We start from the raw sequence: 14,287 nt of genomic DNA, 5'->3' as shown, positions 1-14,287 counted from the left end.
GCCAGCAGGGAGGGAGCATGCACCTGTTGTCAGCCTTGCTGGGAGACTGACAGTGGGACAGCGGCTTCCAGAGCTGCAGAAATTCCATGTGGTGCTGGTAGCCCACTGAGCAGGCCGAGACAGCTCTCTGTAGTCAAGATGGGCCTCAAGGCTTCCGAGAGTGCCAGTCCACCACGGCATAAAGTCTGCTGTCACTCTGCCTCACTTCCCGTGCTTGCCTTAGTGCCTGTGTGATTGTGTGGTGGCCTGGCTGGCAAGCTGCTCCAGCCAAAGGCAAACCCCTCTTTGGATGGATTAGTTTTCAATCGCATAAACCTGACCCAAAGGAAAAGGTGTGACTGTGTATCTGAGGATGGGGAGTCTTTGACAGCTCTCATTTAGATTATTTTAAGCTATGTAACTGCATTATCTGTGCAAAAACTCCTTTCCAGTTGCAATTGCCACCAGCTAGAAATAAAAGGTCTACTGAGAAAGCATTAAAGAATGCAGACAACTTTTCAATAAAAGCCTCTATAATATAGCAGGGAAAAAACACATACTGAAAAGAAGGACAGGTGGAAATTAAAATCAGATCAAACTGTGTATGGAGCTTTAATTGCAAAAGCAGATAACAATTGCAGCAAACTACCATGGGAAAACACTGGATTATCCATCTCTTGAGCAATCTGAAGAAAGTCTGCAGGCAAGTGCAAGTTATTGAAGGGGCTGTGAGTTTTACAGTGGGATTATATTATCCAGGGATTTTATGAGTACTAAGAAGTGATTAATCACCTTGGTTAGTCTTCAGATCTGTGAATTTGCAGGGGCAAACAGTACCATCTGCAACTAAAACCAGTAGCAGAGTCAAGCAGCAGGGCTCACAGATGCAGACTCCCAGGGGGTTGGTTCTGTTGCAGTGCGACCACTACACGCCTCTGCACTGGCTCCTGGGGCTGTGGATGATGTGGGAATGTGAAAAAGATGTGATCTCAAAGTGAAAACCTATAGTGGGGGAAAGTACGAAATCCCTGGGGCAGAGCCCACGGGCAGCTCAGCACATAGGAGCTTCACATGACCAAGGCTGCTCTCCCTAAACAACCTCGCTGTTTCTCTGTACTCCCCTTTGCTGTGTTTGCCACCTGCAGCCTGAGGCGATAAGCCCTGAGTTTGCTTACGACTCTCAAAATAGATTCAGTCTGATTTGCAAACCCTTGTTCTCCCCCCACCTCCGCCTCCCCCCTTCAGCCTTCGTCTTCTCCTGCACCACTGAAATTTTTGACGGTTCGTTCTCCCCCGGGTTCCAGGAAACCGTGTGACTAATTAAGCAGTTGGGGCACACTCAGGTGCAAGGAAAAAACAAATCAGATGACAGGCCGCTGCACACTTGCTCCAGTGAGTGCATTCCTTCTCAGCGTGTGTCTACCCTGCTACTTCGTAAGGGAAAAGAAAATGCTGGGCTTCCCTGGGCAGCCCACTCCAGAGCTGCGCAGCACAACCAGATCAGCAAAACTGAGTCTCCTTCTCTGGAATCAAAAGCGCTGAGGGCCTGGACAGAGGTGTAGCCACCTCTTCCTTACTGGAAGATTTTGTCCTGCGTACTTTGTCACATATTCAAGAGACTCTGTTTGCTCAGGCTTTTAAGCAGTTTTGGGCATATACAGCAGAGAGTTCATGAGAAGAAGAGTCTGCAGCCCACAGCCCGAGCTGCCAGAGGTGGCTCACAGCAAGGCAGTGTAAGGGCTAATGGGTGGGGATGTCTTCAAAAGTACATTCGTGAGACACAGCAGCTCTGGGCTCCTGTGTCCTCCTCATACCTAAACACAGCAGGAGCTTGGAGCTCCCACTTCTCACGGGTCCTGCTGGTGAGGGGGCCTGGTGGCATTTCGTGTCCCTTGGAGAAGGAGTGTCTCTTGGCTTTTGCTGAGCTCAGAACTTGGTGAGAGCTGGGAAGCCCTATGCAGTAATGTATCATCCCTTGGAGCAGGAACTTCCCAGCTGTCGCTGTGCTTCTAGTGGCAAATTTAACCTGAGATTTTTGAAGGACTGCTGTTCCCTGCATTAGTACACTGTGTTTCTATGCTGGACTTCACATGTCTACTTTTATCCATGTATCGGGAGGAAGGATCGCTGCATCTCCCCGCAGGAAACCTCAAAGGCTTGTAAAGGCAGCCAGCAACAGAGAAAGGGGCTTACTCTTGATACGCTGCAGGAGCATTTCACCATAACCCTGCGTGGGTGGGATGTTCCTACCTGCCTCCACACTCTCGGCATCTGCAGACATGCAGTTACTCCACATGTCAGACAAAACAAGAGTTTCCCAGCTGCAGATTTGATGCTCAATTACGGAATGGAGCACGACAGCTACTACTACCATGTATTAATAACTCTGCTTCGCTTTATGGCTTTAACAGCTGTAGCAACCAAAATTTATAATGACACATTAAGTTCAGCAATGCATCATGTAAGGAAAAGAATCTGACAGTGCCAGGTCACTGAGCTGACTTACAAGTTTTAAAGTGCATTTCTTCTGCCAAATTTGCTGCCCTATTTACTGGATTAAAATGAACAAATTGCACTGTGTTCATAAAACTCCGTACTTGCCTCTGTTTTGGCAGCTCCCAGACCCTTTTCACCCATCACGCTGTCATCCCAGGAGCCATTTGGTCCTTCTCCTTCCCCATCTTCTCTTGAAAACCCATTGAAACAGGTTCCATGGTGTGTATCCTGGAGGGGAGTACACCACAGGACAGGAGAGGAGGGACTGTAGCTGGGAGGAGGCACTGGGGAGATGGGCAAAGATAGGGGATGGAGCATCTGCGGCAGAATGGTGAGATGGTGGTTGTCCAAGGGCAGAGGGGGACTGTGGCTGCTGCCGCTCACTGCATCTCAGCAGGAATCCGTCTATATCCCTGTCACTCTTTGAGAAAGGATGGCTTGCAAAGGTTGGGATCATCTGCTACTTCTCCTTAGACTCCAAGTTACAGCTGACAGCAGGAAAGTCAGTCCTAAATAAACATTAAATTTTAAGACTGTACCCTGCAGCTGGGTCTGGGCCCACGTCAGAGCTACCTCGGCAGCCACAGCACCCAAGCAGTAACCCATGGTTTTTATTTAATCTCTTGTCTTGCCAGTGCGTTGTGTGCTTCCACATTTACCATCCTCATGGCACAGTAATCCACTGTGCAGACACAGGTGGGTGGATAGCAGAAGGGTGGCTCTCATCAGGGGTAAATGGGTTGTTCTCCTAAATGTTTATTACTCAAAGATGCATTCCTCATTATGCCTCCAACCTACCCAGGAGTCTGGTGTGGTGGGCTTGAAATGGCATTATGAAATCCCATCCTATGGACGCCTTCTGTGGGACCAGTGAAAAGTGGTTAAAAAGAACCAGCGTAAGGTCAGGAGGTTTCAATTCACTGTAGAAAGTGCTGCACTTCCACTGACAAAAACTCATGCTCTGCAAATCAGAGGAGGCAGAAAACACCTCAGGTATCCAATCTTTAAGATAGAGTCGAGATACCTCTTTGTTTTTATGAACATCTTTGTGAAACAAGAACTTGTAAACAAATAATGTAAAGTGTGAACCTTTTAATAATACTTTAACATCTGTAATAGCGGTATGCACTGCAGTTTATCTTGGTCTTTATTGGTACCTAATTAATATTACAAATAGAAAATATTTTTCAACAGGTAATTTAAATGCTGTTTACCCATGGGGCAACAGAAAATATACTGTCCAAAATAATCAGTTACTGTCACAAAATATTTGAGGCAGAAATATTGCTGAAGAAATATTCTTAAGAGGGGAGCCCATTCACTGTTTTAACCTCCAAGGGAGACATTTCCTTACTGGTGGTTATGCCTCCATCATTGCTGCTACTACTTCTTTTTGCGTTCCATATTCATCTTTCTTGTTTTAGAAACATGGGGAAAAATGCTGAGAGAGATCTGGATACCCATGTCCAACTTGGTACCACCACAGACAATCATTACATATTTTCTTTTCTAGCTCCATCTTGAAACGAGTTAGTTTTAGTCCCCTCCCTCCCTCCTGCAATGCACTGAACTCATTAGTATCTCATCAAACAAAAAGATGATAACTTGGCTTGAATCTGATTCTTGTGTCAATGATATCCTTTTAATTTATACAGCTCTTTTTGTTTCCTGTTATTTATCCCAATGGTGCACTATCAGAGAAATATAAATACATTAATAAAGCAACCCAACCGTATTCCTGCTCAGCTTTGGCTTTTTTGGTGAAACAAGGCAAGTCTGTGTTTGCTCGGCAAAGAGGAGCTTTTCCTTTTCCTCTTACAAGGTCGGCTCTTCTCCATGTGTGTGCAGGTTTTAATTCATCATTCTTGACTGTGTATGACCAAACAATGTAACAGATGTGTCGGGTTTTTTCCCCCCAATCCCCCGATGCTTTGTAAATACTTTTTTAGCTCTACTAGAAATGTGTCAACTGGCCTGTCCTAGGATGAGTTTTGCTTTTTTTCCCTTTCTACTGAGTCCCGATTATCCTACAAAAGACAAATACCCCAGGTCCTCTCTCTCCTCTTTTGCTGGAACATTGAGGTTTTACAGCAGAAATTGTCGCTTTTATATCTGCAATGCACAATCTTGTGCCGTGCACTATTAAACACCAGCCGATTTTTATTACCCTGGATCTCCAAGTTATTCATTGCTTCCTGTCTAATAGTTCTGTCCTCCTCCATGTCTTCAGTGCCTCCCACAGCCCATCAGCTGTGGTTTGCAGTAGCAGCCTGTTTTAACACTTTTGCCACCACGTCCTTGCAAGCGCATATTTGTCATGGTTTTGTTTTGTTTTTTATTATTAACTCCCGGCTTGGCTGTTTCCGACGTGGTGCCGTAGCAAACTCTTAGTGAAGCCTGACAATATTAGCTACGTGCTGACAGTCGTTCTGTCCAAGACAAGGTACCTTCGGGAAAACCATGTATTCCCTTGAAATGTTTGACGCTATTGCTTTCCCTTCCATGTACAGTCGTACATGTATGAAGGAGGGGTGCGGAGAGCGGCCGTTGGGCAAGCCCCTGGAGGCGGAGGTGGGGGTGTGTGTGAGGGCTTCAGCCGGCCACCCCCGTCCTCTTCCCCACCCCAATCCCCGCGGGACTCCCGGGTCGAGCGCCCGGCGGCCCCAACGGCGGCCAAACCTGCCCCCTCTGCCCCGCGACGGGAGGGTTAGGGAGCCTCGCCGCAGCGGCCGTCAACGGGGGGCGGCCGTTAGCGGTACCACCGCCTCGTGCCCCGCCCGCCGGTTACTTCAGGGCGGGGCCGGCCGGCGGCGCGGCGATAAAGGGCGGGCGCAGGGGATGGGAGGTTGCGCGCGTGAGGCTAGCGCGGTCGCTCGGGGTACGCGGTGCGGCTGAGCTGACCGGTAAGGAGCGGCGGGTGCGGCTCTCGGGTCCGCTTGGTAACGCTTGTTTAAATGACGGTTATTGGTTAAAACGGCTTAACGGGAGGTTCCGCGTGCCCCCGGTGAGCGCGGGTGTGCGGTGCGCTGTCTGAGTCGCCCCTTCGGGCGCAGCGAAGCGCCTTCAGCTCGCCCTCTCAAGGGAAAGCGGCTTGTGAAGGGAGCGGAACCGCCCCGCTAGGAGCGCTGCTCGGGTTTGAAGGCGACTTGTAACGCTGCGGTGTCACGGGGGGTGCCGCTGGCTGCAGCCACGGGCGTCTAAATTTTTGTAAGTCTTGTGTCAGGTTATGCCTTACAGGGAAATCTGCTGCAGAGTAAGGTCGTGACAAAGGTGAAGGTATGTTGTTCTCACTCCTTCAGCCTCTGATTTGAGGTTTGCATCCAAGTGAAGCTACAACAGTCTTTATTTTTTGTATTAAAAACTACCTTTGGTAGTGCTTGTCTGAGCTTCAGAGTTGTTTTCTTTCCAGTGAAACAGGTATCAGGTCTTCTTGTGATGGAAAATGTTGGCAGGGAAACAAGGGGCATGCAAACTGTTAGTGTCCCAAGTATGCTAAAGTAACTAAGATCCTGTTGCCACTAACATAAATCTTGTGGAGCAGGCAAACACGTGGAGTGATTTGGGGGTGGGAGGCTTTCTAGGTTGACAGCCTGAAAATTGAACTCATTAGTGAACTGGAAATGAAGTACTTAATCTTCCCCTTGCAAGGGCAGCAATGTGCATTATCCTCCTAGGTGAGGATCACCAAGCAGAAGCAAGGGAGCATGGTGGGATGGGAGGCACTGCTCCCAGCCCTTTCCTGTCACTGCGTGGGCTGTGCCTTTTGCCTTAGCTGCTGAGAAGACTACAAATGGGAAGGAGGCGAGGGAATGCTTTTGGAAGTAGTAGCTGAAAGCACTTGCAGCATAACCTAGAAGTCATGGGAGACTCTTGTGTTATTTAGTGATCTCGGAGTTTAACGAAAATACAGTGGTTTTAAGAGGAAAATGTACTTGAATGCATTTGAAGTACCTGAGGGTAACTGCTGGCAGGCTTGATGCCTCTGGGTTTATGCTGCATTGCAGCCTTAAGGATTGAGTTTGAAGAATCCCTTGATTTGTCCTGGTCTAATCATCTTGCAAGTCAGTTTGTTTTGTTGCTGGAGCTGATGTGACCCACAGCAGCAGAGCTTGTAATGCAGCAGCTCATGTTCAAGGATGGAAATTGATTCCCCAGGAGCATTTTTACCTTACTGTCTATTTTATCTAGGATTTGGCTCTCTTCTGTAGAGGATGTGACAGGTCACATGAGCTGTTCAGAAATTAATAGCTGGAAGAGGACAGGCATGAAATGACAATAGCTGCTTTTTCAATCTTGCTTGAAATGTGTTCTGTGCACTACATTGATGCATGCTATGAAACAACATGGTTGGGCTTTAAACAATTCCTGGTAGGTAAGAGTTAACTACCTTAAGTTTGACTATTCTGACCTTGGCAGCTGTAGTCTTCAAGTACTTGGGGCAGAAGAAGGTGAGGCCTCAATTAGACTGTAGCTGTCAGGAAGCACCTGGCCACAATAGAAACCTGGAACACTTAAAAAGAGAAAAGTGTATTAATACCAGTTGGAGTTGCGTGTCTGTAGAACATATGTAAGTATCTACATACTTCAAAACACAAGCCACTTAAGCACAAGAGAATGATGTGGTCAGCTGTGACAAGCCTCCTTAAAATGCAAAAGTTCAGATGAGGCTGTGACCAAGTCTGGTCAGTGAGGTTCTCAAGTCTTTAGTGTTAAAGAGTGGTACTAACATGATATACATCATCTGAACGTATGCAATCTCTTACAAGCCCTCCACAAATGAGCAAAAGGCTGGGGCAGGTATGAATATTTCCAAACAAGTGGTTTAATTCTGCAATGTATCTGAAGGGTAAAAAGTTGCTTACAGAGACTGCAGTGCAAATTGAATAGCTGTTACCTGACTCTGCAGCTGAAGGGCTGTAGTTTTTTTGCAGGAGCAGGCGTAGTTGGGCTTTTTCCTGTGAGTGGTAGATGCTGGATGGTTAAGAAAGGAAAAACTTCTATGAAAAGGAAGAAATCTTGCATCTCTGGCATAATTAAAGTGCTTTCAGTTGACTGGATGTCTAAGTGCCGAAACTAACACCTGAGTGTCTTCCACTGTTGTTAGTTGGAGAGAGCAGTTTGAGCTTTACGTAAAATGAAACAAGTTCAAAGCTGAACTTTCAGAAGTGCTTTGCAGTTATGGCTCTCACTGGCTTCAGCTGGTGCTGCAGATGATCTTAAACTTTAGGCAAAGCTTATGTGTCATCTTTGTTAACTTTTCTTTGATACAAACTACTTTGTTGAAGTACTTACTGCTGCCTCACCAAAAAAATGAAAATGACAACTAAAGGTTTTGCTTGCACCAGTAGAGAAGCTGAGTATCCCTTCAGGTGAAAGGCTTGCTTGTAATCATTTGTACCTAGAATTTTCTTTCTCATTTGCATCTCTGTGTAGACAAGCTTCTTCTATCTGTAGAAAAGCAGAGTATAAGATATCTAGGAAGTGTAAAAGGCTGACTTGTCTTATTTTTTTTATATTCCACCTCCCTACAGTTTCTTTGGAGAAGAAAAACCTTAAGATGGCAGGCAAAGGAAGTAACACAGACTGCATGTCGTGCAGTGTACTGAACTGGGAGCAGGTCAGCCGACTGCATGAGGTTCTTACAGAGGTGGTTCCGATCCATGGACGAGGTAACTTCCCGACCCTGAAGATAACTCTGAAGGACATTGTTCAGACTGTTCGGAATAGGCTGAGTGAAGCAGGCATTGTGGTACACGATGTCCGTCTGAATGGCTCTGCAGCTGGTCATGTCCTTGTCAAGGATAATGGGCTGGGATGCAAAGACCTGGATCTCATTTTTCAAGTTTCTCTTCCAAGTGAGGCAGAGTTTCAGTTAGTTCGAGATGTGGTGTTGCGATCCCTCTTGAATTTCCTGCCAGAAGGAGTAAGCAAGCTAAAAATTAGTCCAGTAACACTGAAGGAAGCCTACATCCAGAAGCTAGTCAAAGTGTATACAGAATGTGACCGCTGGAGCTTGATATCACTCTCCAACAAACATGGCAGGAATGTGGAGCTCAAATTTGTAGACTGTATACGGCGACAGTTTGAGTTCAGTGTGGACTCCTTCCAAATCATACTGGACTCCCTGCTCTTTTACTATGACTACTCAGAAACACCCATGTCGGAGCACTTTCATCCAACTGTGATTGGGGAGAGCATGTATGGAGACTTTGAAGCAGCTTTCGATCACCTCCAGAACAAGCTGATAGCTACCAAAAATCCTGAAGAGATCCGAGGTGGTGGGCTTCTGAAGTATAGTAACCTCTTAGTACGAGACTTCAGGCCCATGGATAAGGATGAGATCAAAACGTTAGAACGCTACATGTGCTCCCGATTCTTCATAGACTTCCCAGACATCCTGGATCAGCAGCGCAAACTAGAAACCTACCTCCAGAACCACTTCTCCAAAGAAGAGAGGAGCAAATATGACTACCTCATGATTCTGCGCAGGGTGGTGAATGAGAGCACAGTCTGTCTCATGGGACATGAGCGAAGGCAGACTCTCAACTTGATATCTCTGCTGGCACTCAAAGTGCTGGCGGAACAAAACATCATCCCTAATGCCACTAATGTTACCTGTTACTACCAGCCAGCACCTTATGTTAGTGATGTAAACTTCAGCAACTACTATCTTGCAAATGCTGTGCCGTACAGCCAGTCCTACCCCACTTGGCTGCCTTGCAATTGATCGTTTCAACTGAGTGTTCCTGAGTGGAGGCTGCTGAAGGCCAAGATGCTGAGTGTATACATAGACAAGTAAAAACTGTCAGTTGGAGGCTTTCTAATGGAAACATGACTGCATTGGACTGTCCATTTCCTGGTGTGCGGTAGAAGTATGCAACCAGGTGACCTGCTATGAACCTTTCAGTGTATCTCTACAAATGCCAAGAAGCCTTATTACCTCCTCATTAGGAGGAGAGAACCATCAGCCAAATGTTAGAGGAGTAGTTACAAAACTCAGTACTAGTTCTGGAAATGGCTATTAGTGTATGATCTAAGAGTATTCAGTAAACTGGGTTAGTTAATAGAAGAAAGACACTAAAATATCTTGAGCAGAAGCCACTCCTGGAAAAGCAACAAGACTGTTTTCTATTCCCTAACCTCATTGCTCTATACTTCCTCAGTTCAAGTTCTGGCCAACTTTCTATTGAGCTAACTGTGCAAGAGCAGGCTTGTGTCTTGCTTGGGCTACTTCTACTTTCTGGCTGTGTAGAACTGGTTACTGTATGGATACTGTCTGTCTTGTAGAGGCCCTAAATGTTGTTTCCTGTAGTACCTAGGGATGTATGGTCTTGCCTCAAGTTCAAGATTAATTTCTTGGAAGTTGAAGATGGAATAGTAAAAGCATAAGCTGGCTAAATTGTTCTTCAGTACAAAAATTTGGAATGTAGCATCTGTAAACATGCACCAAAACATGATCTAAAACTTGGTAATATGAAAAGTCCTTGAAATGAGGCATTGAAGCCTTAAATAGAATTGGAACCACAGTTTAAATAGTTAGGATGAAGAATACTGTTGAGTCCAGGCTCAAGATAAAGCCTTTCTGACTGCAGCTTTCAAAACAATTTTTGGCACAGTTGGAAAGCAGTGCAGCTCTTACACTGAGGTTTGGGCCAACTTTCTTCCTTGTGGGTCCACAGCAAGGTGTTTGTGGGGTGGGGGAACAAAAAACCACAGACCACTAAGTTGCAGGATGATGTGCACTCCTCCCACAACATAAATTCCTAAAGTGCCTCCTGAAATAAATTTCTTGTACAACTTCAGGCAGGTCCCAAAGGTTTGTCTTTCTGTCACCACTTAAGGGGTGGGCTTACTGGTTTATCACTGTCACCTGGTCACTGTATGAGATGGTATTTTGAGTGGTTAGAGTAAAACTTTTCCTGTTTGCTGGTCTTAACACTCACTTGAAGAGTTACATAAACCCTAAGCAGAGCTTTCCACAGAAGCTGTATATGTTGAAAGTCTGCCTGTTTTCAGAATAGCCTCTGGAGGAGTATGTACTTCCTTGGAGGTATAGGGGGCTGACCTTCCTCAAGGGTATGTGCTGAACCTGCTGCTTTGAAACTCTTGTGCTTTATAAGGAAGGTTAAAAATTCCCCAGTTATGTATATAGTGGTATCAGAAACTGGTATATTAACTGGATGATTTTTACTGAATTGCAATAGTAAAATACATATAGCAAATGATCTTGAGTTTCCTTTGCCTAACCAGGGAAGTAGACTAGAAAGGCAAATCTTAGAGCTATTTAATATGTACGGGTGCAATGTTTAAGAATGTTTGCTAAACCTTTTTTATGACTTCTGGCTGTCTCTGCAAGCTTGTGAGACCAAAGTGCCTGATCAAACAATTTTTTTAAGCTTAGAAGGTAAAGCAGAAAGCAGGTGAAACACCAATGTATGGTTGCTGTTCAAGGTGAAAAACAGTAGCAGTACAGCACTTAAATGGCGGTAGAAAACTGCCTCTTCCTCATAGGACCAAAAACTTCTAGTTATATTGCAAGTTCTCTCACTTTTCCTAACTACTTCATAAAGCTGGCCTCAATGGAGCAGTGAGGCTACTCTTGTTCAGACTTCTTCATTTAGCTTAGGAAGGCAGGGAGGGATATGATCTTGAAAACAGGCTGTAGCCAAATACACTTAAGTTTTTGAACAGTCTTGTAAGGAACTCCAGTAGCAAATAGACAAATAATTTGGTGTCTTCTGTTTGTGGCTTTTTTTCATTAAAGGCTTCTAGCATAGTCAGCCAAAGTAGTTAAACTTAAAAGTGAACCCAGCCTTTTTCATCAACTGTGGCTTGGACTTGGTGTAGCTTACAGACGAGGCATCTCTCACCCAAGACTTTTAAAAAGCCTTCCAAGTAGTCAAACCTAACATGATGCCAGTGTTGTCATGTGTGTTAAACTTAGTGCAAGCTTACTGCTGGAATGCAAACCTAGGCATGAATAACTTCTGCATGCAAGGAAATACTTGGTCTAGCATAGTGTCATTAGAAAGAAGGAATTCTTTTGCTTAGGAGTTTGTAATTGCTGTCAACTCTTAAATAGATGTTTTTAAAGACAACCTAAGTTATACCCACTGCAGAAGTAAACCATTACCTGGAGGGACATATTTGATTTGCATATCAAATACCTTAGACTCATGTAGCTGTCTTGCGCGATCTCATGGCTGATCTTTAGAAACAGTTCCTGTCCATTGGCTCATGTGGAAATATTGGTCAGATGCTCAGGAGGAGTCCTTACAAGCTTGAAACAGTCTTAAGTTTTACTAGTCTTTGAATGCCTTGGCTGCTGAACATCAGGCCAGGTGCATCTATTGGAAGAGGAAGTGCTAGAAAAAAGGCTCTAATGGATTCACACTGAGAGCGAGCTATGGAGAATTTAATCTTCCTGCCATAAATGTTGTGCTTTTGCTAATGTAGCTTGTTGCTGAGTCCTCCAAGGAAGCTTTATATTGAATGGCTGCTCTCTGAACAGCTGACTTGGGTTTAAGCTTTGTAGGACTGCAGTGTTCCCTGTCATTCTTTTAAGTTGCTCTGGTGTATTAGAAACATTGATGCTTTGTAGCCTGGCTGCTAGATGTTAAGCTCTTGAATAGTTAAACTGTATACTGAAGCTGCACACTACCTACTGCACTGGACCTACTGTTTAAGGGATTGCTGGGACACTGTTCATGTTATTGCCTTCAAAATAATCCTGGCTTGGCAGGTAAAGCTGGAATACACAATAGCTTTTCATCACTGTGGTGCAGCCTACCCCTTTCTGTTTCAAGTTGTCCCAGCAGCCTGATATTGCATGTGGCAGTAGCTTAATTTGGTGTGTGCTAGCTGGTTTGAGTTCAGGTTTATGGTGGCCTCTGTAGCAAGGAGTAATGTAAGAACAAGCACTAGGTGAAAGTTAAATGATGACTGTAGGCCAAGTCTAGGCTGCCTGCTTGATTCAGTCTCCTTTCAGTATTTAATGATGCCTCTGCAAACCTGCTCTATCCTCTGTTGCTCACTTGTGTGTCAAGTGAAGGTTAGAGAAAGACTACTATTCTTCAGACTATTACTCTAACACATTTCCTCTGGGCAGTGGGATCAAAACAAAGCTGCAGTAATGCTAGACTGCAAGTCTTGTATCAGTGCATCATTCATCAGGACTAGGCTTCTAGTAAACTAGACTGTGCAGTTTAAAATAGCTGTTTTCTTCCTGTAGCTTTTAAACTCTGCTGGGCTAAGCCAGTCTGAGGTTAAGCATCTGTTGTCAATATTTATTGCCTAGTCCCCCTTGACATACAAGTTATTGGTATAACTTCCTCATTGTAAGATAGACTTTTTTTGTTTGATAAAGGAGACCTAGTAGTAGACTGGGTTTTAGTCACTTTGGTAAAATCCCTATGCTGATCCATGGCTGTCCTGAAAAGTTGAAAGGTAAAGCATACTTCATGCTCCCTCAGCTCAAGATTTAATTGTTGCTGTGTTTGTCCTCAGCTAGTTTGGTCAATCACTAAGCTGGAGATTGAAGACTACTGCTTGCTTCTGAGTAACAATTCTTCAAAGGATCCTCACACTTTAACATTAATAACCTTGTGTACAAAGCAGTAGGTAGTATTTAAGTCTAGTCCAAATACCTAAAGCTTTTTACTGAAACTTAAAGACCTGTCTTCTGGGATTGAGTTCTGGGGTTAAGTATTTGGTATGTTTTGTGCTTAGGCTTTGTGGGTTTCTGATCACTAGAATAACTACTAATATTGGTAGTGACCTCTGGTTATCACTATATGAGGGCTTGGGGAAAAAGGCCTTTTAGAGAAATTGAACAAATTGCTTCAATTCTAAGCTGTCAGTGTACTGATGGTACTTGTTTACTATCCCTCTCATTCAGCTTGTTCAATCAGGGTGCCATAAGCGTTAGGCACAGGAATGACTAATAAGTTGACCATAGTCACTGGCAGCTCAGTCTAATTTGGGCATTGGGAGAGCCAAATGGATAGTAATACTTGTAGCCTTTGCATCTAAGTCTTAACCATTTTTAAAATATGGTGAAGTGTATTTCATATGTTCTTTAATTTCATTGAAACTAGTTAAAGGTGGGATGCTGGGATATAGTTGTAGAAACTTGGGGGGGAATTGTTGGAGCGCTCTGTTTTCTCACTTGTATTGGAAGAGAAGACCACTCATTGAAGTGTCTGGTTTGGGCTTGTCTCTTTCTGATTAAAATTGCACTTTCTGTTGAAATTTAAAGGCCTTTTTTTCCTATGTTTATCTTATTATTTTTTACTATTAAAAGAAGTCAGCTCTTGGAAAATCTGTCTTGTATATCTTTGGAAGAAGTGAGTTGGTTTTTTTTTTTGCTGGCAGAACAAGATACTAGAAATATTTGGATTCGCGATAAGCCCGAATGTGAGATTGGTCACAGTAACTTTGTCTACTGTTCTGCACTGTGGTGTTCACTTTTCATTCTTGGAAACTGGGTTTTGGACCTTAATGATTCTGAAATTCTTGTGCAAATAAATTTATGCTAAACATTGCTTGCCTCAGGTAATTCTTGCATCTAAATACTGATGACAAAATATTGGTGGACCTTATTGGCCACTCTGTGTGTAGAAACAGTGATGGGGTACACAGTAATGCTTGGTTTTAGATGTTATTCAAGGTACTCTTTCTTTTTCTTCATGAATGTACACATCTGCTTCAATTTACTGAAGATTAGTCAAGTGAGATATGATTCATCTTTCACTTTAGTGACAGTTTCTAGGCAACCATTTTTGCCCTCTCTCACTGTTAATCTGGTTTCAAC

General features: G+C 44.3%; 1 protein-coding gene across 1 annotated transcript; it reads left to right on the top strand.

Moving 5' to 3' along the window:
* Window positions 1-8,008: 8,008 nt before the first annotated feature.
* Window positions 8,009-14,009, top strand: TENT5C (terminal nucleotidyltransferase 5C). The gene has a single exon (XM_009508832.2). It carries the CDS (start codon window positions 8,033-8,035, stop codon window positions 9,200-9,202), a length of 1,170 nt encoding a protein of 389 aa, XP_009507127.1. The 5' UTR covers window positions 8,009-8,032; the 3' UTR covers window positions 9,203-14,009.
* Window positions 14,010-14,287: the final 278 nt, after the last annotated feature.

This window comes from Phalacrocorax carbo, chromosome 1 (genome assembly GCF_963921805.1).
Source record: "Phalacrocorax carbo chromosome 1, bPhaCar2.1, whole genome shotgun sequence".
Lineage (NCBI taxonomy): Eukaryota > Metazoa > Chordata > Aves > Suliformes > Phalacrocoracidae > Phalacrocorax > Phalacrocorax carbo.
The sequence above is the reverse complement of the archived record's forward strand: the minus strand, read 5'-3'. Positions and strand labels throughout refer to the sequence as shown.

Excerpts from the sequence above, each read along its gene's own strand:
- TENT5C (XM_009508832.2), top strand. The coding sequence starts at position 8,033 with ATGGCAGGCAAAGGAAGTAACACAGACTGCATGTCGTGCAGTGTACTG.